Raw genomic sequence first — 7,476 nt, forward strand, 5'->3', positions numbered from 1 at the left:
GTTCCGCTTTACTCCATGTAACGGGCCAAGCAGGGTTCTTAATAATATCTCACGATAATGCTGTTTACATTAACAAATATCTGTGAATATTTGAAAAACCAATATTTCGTGATTATAAAATTGTTTATTTTAGTCATTTAGGTTTTGGTACCTCGTTGGTACCGGTTTGTGCAGAAGTGCACATGACTGTTTTGATTGTTTTACGTTTCGCATTCAGCTCATCAGTGCATTAGCAGATTATGTTGACTGCTAATGCCACCTCGCGGATCAACATAATCCGCTAAGCAGACGTAAAGCCATTGCTATTTACAATGCACTTATTTACACCAAAGTGCTATGTCTGACGTCTCAGACGAAAATGAATTTACGACTTTATGGCCGCAAACATTCTTTTTTTTTTTGCTTATTTTGATTTTTTCAAAATCTGTTAAAAACTACATCGAATAAAAAATGATCTTTTGCATACAATTCTGTCGAAAAATAAATATCAGTATGATTTACCAGAGTTTGTACCCACTCGGGCAAAGTAAGGTTATATCTCGCTGCGCGTTGTCCTACCCCGCTTTACCCAAGAAAACATTTTTCTTTCCGACTCGTAGCAAATACAGTAATGCTCGGAAACGAAAAATATAATAAGTTATTGAAGCGCAAAAGAGATCACTTTGAAATACTACCTTCATCAAAAAGTTCCCTGAATTTATTCATAAAACAAAAAATACAAGATTATTCATCAAAATCGAAATTGTCCCCTTCAAAGTACTTCCCTCGACGGCAACACATTTATGCCAGCGCTTGATCTAATCCTCGAAACATTTTGTATATTCTGTTTTCGGTATGGCCATCAGAGCCATCTGCGATTTTTCCATAATTTCATCTCAACTCCAGGCACTCAAGCAATAGTTTCGGATAAATCTTCCATTCCGGTGTTATTACTAACTGTATGAGAAAATATCAACACAATGAAACACATTGTTTGAGAAACCGTCGTGGGCAGAATGTGACAACTTCTCGTAACTTTACTTTTGCCGGTTCGGACAGTAAATGGCAAACGACCTTTGCCTTTACTTTCTGACATATCAGAGACTCGGATAACTCGTATCGCTAAGATGCCTAAGTTCGACTCCTCTGGTAGAAGGTAAAAGTTTAGATACGAGAAGCCTTCTGCTTACTTAAATGACCCTTGTCACGTCTCACTTTTCCGCACTTTATTCTTCACATCCTTGCTCTTCCTTGAGTACTATGGCTCTATGATTTCATATTCTTTCTCCTATTATAATCTCTAGTTAGTTTGATATCGTTAAAAAACCGAAAAAAGTAAAAAATACTGACTGACCAGAAGTCATAAATAAAAAAGTTAAAAATTAAAATTAAAAAATAAACAGAAAGTGTCAATTTTAATAGTGTAGTTGGATAGCCTTATTTAAAAGTTACATTAAAAAAAAAAGCAAATTTACCTTTACACATCCATTTAGTCGAAGAACCCGAACAAATTTTAGGTAGCAAAACACATACTGTATCGAGGTATCATTGATGCAATCCGACCCACAGAAATCAAGCACAGTCAGATTGAACAGCGTAAGGCAAATTTTCAGAATTACTGTCTCCGATATTCTAGGTAGCATGCTCAAATAAAGCTCCTTTAGGTTCGTTCTGTGTATGTCCACAATTGCCTTAATAAAACCCTCGTCGGTAACGCGATCACAATCAGACAAATCCAGTATTACTAGGTTCCTGAGCTTCCTGACCTCCGAAATTCCGAAATCAGTTAAAAGCCAACAGCCATTTAGCTTCAATGTTTTCAGCAAAGGCATCGAGCGAGCAATCTCAATCAAGGCAAAGTCTGTTAGATTGAGAAAAGAGGTCAAATCCAGATGAATTAGATTGGTGTGCTTTCGCAGAACTTCGATGATGCTAGGATCTTTGATGGGAGCTCTATCAAAAAACGATAAACTTATGTTGCTCAGTGCCATGTTCTCGATCTCGGCGAACTGTTTCAAAAATAGATCATCGTACATGGTGTAGCTGAAATTGACTGATTTCATCTGGTGTTTGTGTAGTTTAAGAATTTCTAATATGTGGCACAGAATCCGGACTCGTTTTCCTGCGTCTTGCTCTTTAAGACACTTGGAAATCTCCAGTGAACATATTCTCGGAGCCATTGCAACCAAGTAGTCCAGATGATCTTCATTGAAAGCATTGTTTTTGCGCAAGCCAAGGTGCTTAAGACGCTCACATATTGGTGAAACGTCAGCTAAGATTACGGGGTGCCAACTAATAAATAATTCGTCACAATTGACTATATTTAAACGTTCTAGATTTGGCATCGCATCCAAAATTTTCGACAGTTTCGGTTTGGTGAGAGCACAATTGTAGAATGTTATCTCCCGTATGTGCATTCCAAAGTAGTTCCAGAAAGCCGTCTGCCCACTAAATTTAACTTTCGTCAATTTAATGTTAGTGAAATGTCGGAAGCTGTCTAGGAACACATGAATGGGTGAAATGTTATCGTTAACATCGATATTTTCGAAGTGAAAGCAGGTATCGTTTAGGAATAGTGGGTGACGCAGCGCTTCAAACCATCGATGACAAGTGAGTGATGCGGAATTACGATCAGTAGGTCTGATAAAACTGAATATGTGGATCAGTATCTGCAAGTGCAAGCATTCTTTAGTGTTGATGCCAGAAAAATACTTCGATGATTTACCTCCATTGGTAAATTTTCCCAACCAGTCTTCGCTCTTGGAGCTTTGATATTGAAATAGAATACATCGTCGTCAAATGGAAATTCTCGACAAATGTCCTCTTCATCATCATCTTCATCTGTTTCAACACTATCCGATTCACTGTCAGATTCATAATATCTGAATCCATAACCATAATAGTGCATGTTAAAGTAACTCTCAATCAAAACCTCCATTCTGAACAAAATTTTAGACACTGTTGTGCAAATTGTACAACTAGCTGCCTTCACTTGCAGTTTGCAAATCAATACATCGGCTTATAAAGTTTCGTTATCCTGTTACGTCTGTGATATAGATGGGGATGCAATCGGTTTCTTGAACACACCCAATTTTCTTTATAGTGGATGGAAACTATAGATTAAATAAATGCATGATGCATGAAATGATCTCTATTCGAGTTATTTATATCGAATTAAATGTCGATAGATCGATCGTGCCAACATGTTGTCATCGATGTTCGTGAGCAATGGCAAGTTCAACTTATATTCGACGACTAGTGCATCGCTTCGCTAAAAATACAATCAATTGTTTTGGCGGCGGTGATATAAATAAAAAGCTTGTACAGTTTATATATAAAGTTTATTATTGTCCTAATACTGATCTAGTTGTTGTATTTACTATTGACAGTTTTTACCGTGGGCAGCCGGAATAACCGCTCTTCAATCCGGCTCAACCTTAGACATCCGTTCAACGAAATGTGCTGCAATGAAACTTAAAACGATTAAAATTTAATTTCAAAGCACACTCATCTACATGACATGAGTAATACAATAGTCTGATAGCAGACCCTGTCAGCTTAAAGGGTTATCAACATATCATGTCAATTGTATGTGTGTGCAGTGCTGCTATTTTGCCGCGCACGAATTTGACATTTCTTTTTCCTACTTCCAAAGACATCATATTAACACGATATCCAGCTCTTACATTTCCTGAACAAATCATTGGCAACATCCTTTTTTGCGAGCATGGCGCCCTCAGGCGAGTCCGCATCGAATCTCGCACATAGAAGAAGGGAAGAGAAATGTCAAATTCGAGCACTGCGCATCCATACAATTGACATGATTCGTTGAATGTTATGCCGTGCGATGACGTTGCTGAGCTGAAGATTGATTTCCCTCCAAGCTGACAGGGTCTGCTACTTCTATGTACGAGATTCGATGCGGACTCCCCTGAGGGCGCCATACTCGCCAATGATTTGTTCGGGAAATGTGAGAGCTGGATATATTTTTAATATGGTGTCTTTGCTGATAGGCCAACCGATCGACTTTATGCACATGATAACATATTAATCATTAAAATGATCACATAAAACGAAAACGGAAATCGAAACAAAACGGTAAACTTTTTGCATCGATACCTTGAGATAGCGGCAGTTCATACTGATAATGTATAGGCTGTCATCAGTTAGCAGCGGGCACTTATTCACTATGAGAGTTTTCAGTCGTTTAAGGTTTGTGGTAATTAAATCTATACATTTGTCGTTCACTAGAGAACACTCGCTAAGGTCCAAAAACTCAACGGATTTATTATTCTTGGCTAAGGATTCAATACCTGCTTCGGTAATCTGGAAGAAACAGTAAAAGATAACAATATAAGGATAACAAAAACTGAAGTTTATGTTTGAACAATGTAAATACAATAAATACTGATGTTTATGCTTGAAGTGTTGTCAATGTCAGTTGTAAGTTATTGATATAACTTCTAAGCAAACATGAAAAATAGTGTCAATGTGTTTGATTTTTTGGAACATATTTGCGACACAGAGAACAGACATCCTAGCCAGCATAAAATGGTTTGAAAAGTTATGAAAGTTAGTTTAAAAACCACCATTGACTCTACGTGCTGTTCAGAACGCCTCAGCAAATTTCTTACTTGCCAAAAAAACCGTAAAATTTTTTACACATATTGAAATCACTCATGGATATCTGTTCTCTGTGCTCGAAGTTACACAGCAATCACCTGCGAACAGCGCGCCAGATGTAATTCCTTCAGCTCACTGAATTTGATTGCCTTTTGGAGCGCCAGATCTGTAATTTTATAGCACCCACTCAGGTTTAGCACGCGCAGTTTGAACAAACGCTCAATAGAAAACGACTCGGAAATGTCCCATATCTCCAACGGCTTGTACGGTAGATCGATACCGCTGAGTCCTGAATCCGTGACCTTAGTGCAACAGTACAGAATTAACTTCCTGAGATGTATCAGATAGAAATTGATGTACTGCATAGTGGCATCCGTAGCGGCGTTTGGTGAACTGCTAAGATCGAGAATTCGTATCAATGAAAAATTGATTGTGACCTGTATCAGCGAATAGTCACTCAGGCTGGGCAGATCACACAGATACAGTTCTTTCAACTGTTTTATTTTGCGACCGATTACTCCGTGGAACATTGCTCGGTCAGAAATTTTTTCACAATTAGATAAGTCTAAGACCTCTAGATGTTCCAACTTGACAATATCCATAATTCCTTCATCCGTGATTAGAATACATCTTTTGAGTTTTAAGGTTTTAAGTTTTGGCAAAGATGTAGTAATGAGCTCCATGATCTCATCGGTAACTCCGAGCGAAGATGACAGATCAAGATGTACCAGATCCGGTTGACTGGTGAGAAAACTAATAAATCCAGGAGTCTTTATGGTCTTTTTGGATTTGTTCACCTTGAATTGAAGTGCTTGAGTGATCTTTAGTTCGGGTTGTCGTCTGAGCAGATCAATGATGGCAGGTGGAATCTTATCGCAAAATGTCAGGCTTAAACTTGTTATGCACAGACCATCCAATATTGCAAGGGTGCTAAGGCAAATATCATCGATCGATAGTGTACCACTGAATTTGAGAGATTCCAGTTGAAAGCGTTTGTTGTTGATAAATCGCATAATATGATCAACCATTTGTACGCGACGAAGTGCAGTTACCATTTTGAAGCAGTTCGAAATATCCAAATGTGCAATGTTAGGAGCTATCGTTATTATCCAGTTAAAGTGCATCTCATCGATGAAATCGTTGTTCGCTAATGAAACATCAACTAATTCATCAAGAACAAAGTGTGATTGGCAGCAATAGAACGCTTTATCAAAATGCCACATACGGAACAATTCGTCACACGACTCAATGCTAAGTTTTCGAAGTTTCGGCAGATGTTGCAGTATCCATGTTAATTCAGAATCTCGAATCAAGCAGTTCCTAATCGTCAACTCCAGAACGAATTTTCCGAAATCGGGCCAAAACTCACTATTTCCGTAGAATGTTACCGAACTGATCTCAATTCTCGGGAAGATTCTGAATCCATCCAGAAAGTTCTTAATTGGTGGTTCATTGTCGCAGAAATTGATGTTGGTAAACCGAAAAATAAGCAACTCATTGAACGGTGTGTAGTAATGTGAAGCTTCCATCCATCTACGACAAGTTTCTCCAGCGGCTATCCGATCGTTTAACGTGATCATTTTCATGATTTTCAACAGCAGCTAAAGTAAGACGAAGATTGCGTTATTGTGTGGTGTACACAGACATTTTGTAAGCCATACTCACCTCCATCGGAAGATCGTTGAATCCCACCTTTTCCGGTTCTAGGGGTGTTGGTTGCTTCATTTCCGTTATGAAAAAGTCCATGAGTAAGTAAGTTAGGTAGGCTTAACACGGATATTTAGGGCACTGCTAAAGCACGGCTAGAGCACTTGCACCTATTCGCGTGACAGTGAAAAGTGATATGACTAGTGGTTTCGAAGCAATATCATCACTGACTTGTGTCGGGTATAAATAAATGTAATGACAAACGGGAAGTGAGTTCCTCGAACTTGTTCGATGTCGTATATGCTTACGACAAACATGCCAATTAATTACTAAGACCGTTGTCTTTCACAGTATTGGAGTTTTTAATAGTCAACAATATTTGTTTCATCTCAGTGTAACTTATTTCAATTAGAATAATGTTTTGATAACTGCTTCAAAAAAAATTATTATGGAACTCATAATGTATCTGTAAAATGTTTTTTTAATATTGATTTTGATAAACAATTCAACAGAATGTTTTAATCGTTACAATTATTAAATCAATACGAGACTCGGCCTCATGGTGCTGTTACGATCAAATCCATTCGGGTACTAGTGAATGGGAAATGTCACTCCACTGGTCGAATAGTCCTGATATGGCTCCGTCTGTATTCCATGCCACAGGAGCACATATTTGCTTCGCTGGTATATGTTGCATATAAATTCATACTGTGGCACTTGCTAGCCGAATGCAAATTACAGTTGCAACAGGTAAAATTCATGCTAATCCAATATTAAGTCATTACACATGAAATTTTGCGTCATTTGACAAAGAAGGTCTTTATGAATTGCATCGTACACGCTTTGAAAAAGATGCACATAAATGGTGCGTCGCAGCTCACGCAAATGTAATGGTGTGTGATTGGCAAATTCCATGATTATAATAATAATAATTATTATATATATATATATATATATATATATATATATATATATATATATATATATATATATATATATATATATATATATATATATATATATATATATATATATATATATATATATATATATATATATATATATATATATATATATATATATATATATATATATATATATATATATATATATATATATATATATATATATATATATATAGTTACAATGATCCCGTCCATAATAACTGCTGACCCAACAGAACTTCATTAGTAACAACACCAGAAACACACGGGTGCCTACAGCAAC

At 37.0% G+C, this 7,476-nt stretch overlaps 2 protein-coding genes across 4 annotated transcripts in view; both read right to left on the bottom strand.

The window, feature by feature from the left end:
- The window catches only part of LOC131435476 (uncharacterized), a 30,972-nt gene extending 27,991 nt beyond the window's left edge, over positions 1-2,981 (bottom strand). The window contains exons 1-2 of the mRNA XM_058603401.1: positions 2,705-2,981; positions 1,455-2,648 (exon numbers count right to left, since the gene is read on the bottom strand). Coding sequence (XP_058459384.1) covers positions 1,455-2,648; positions 2,705-2,917 — 1,407 coding nt within the window. The 5' untranslated portion in view covers positions 2,918-2,981. The remainder of the gene's footprint in view (positions 1-1,454; positions 2,649-2,704) is intronic.
- Positions 2,982-3,306: 325 nt separating this feature from the next.
- Positions 3,307-6,468, bottom strand: LOC131437767 (F-box and leucine-rich repeat protein 13-like). Of its 3 annotated transcripts, none has more exons than XM_058607324.1 (4): positions 6,268-6,465; positions 4,701-6,203; positions 4,099-4,305; positions 3,307-3,441 (listed from the first exon to the last, which is right to left on the bottom strand). In XM_058607324.1, the coding sequence occupies exons 1-4, from the start codon at positions 6,346-6,348 to the stop codon at positions 3,343-3,345; spliced, it is 1,890 nt and encodes a 629-aa protein (XP_058463307.1). In that variant the 5' UTR covers positions 6,349-6,465; the 3' UTR covers positions 3,307-3,342. The 3 variants fall into 3 exon arrangements, 2 of the variants coding, with proteins under 2 accessions (XP_058463307.1, XP_058463308.1); XM_058607325.1 differs by having other exon boundaries at positions 3,307-3,452; XR_009230819.1 differs by lacking the exon at positions 3,307-3,441 and having other exon boundaries at positions 4,169-4,305; positions 4,614-6,203; positions 6,268-6,468.
- Between the last annotated feature and the right edge of the window lie 1,008 nt (positions 6,469-7,476).

Source organism: Malaya genurostris, chromosome 3 (assembly GCF_030247185.1).
Source record: "Malaya genurostris strain Urasoe2022 chromosome 3, Malgen_1.1, whole genome shotgun sequence".
NCBI lineage: Eukaryota > Metazoa > Arthropoda > Insecta > Diptera > Culicidae > Malaya > Malaya genurostris.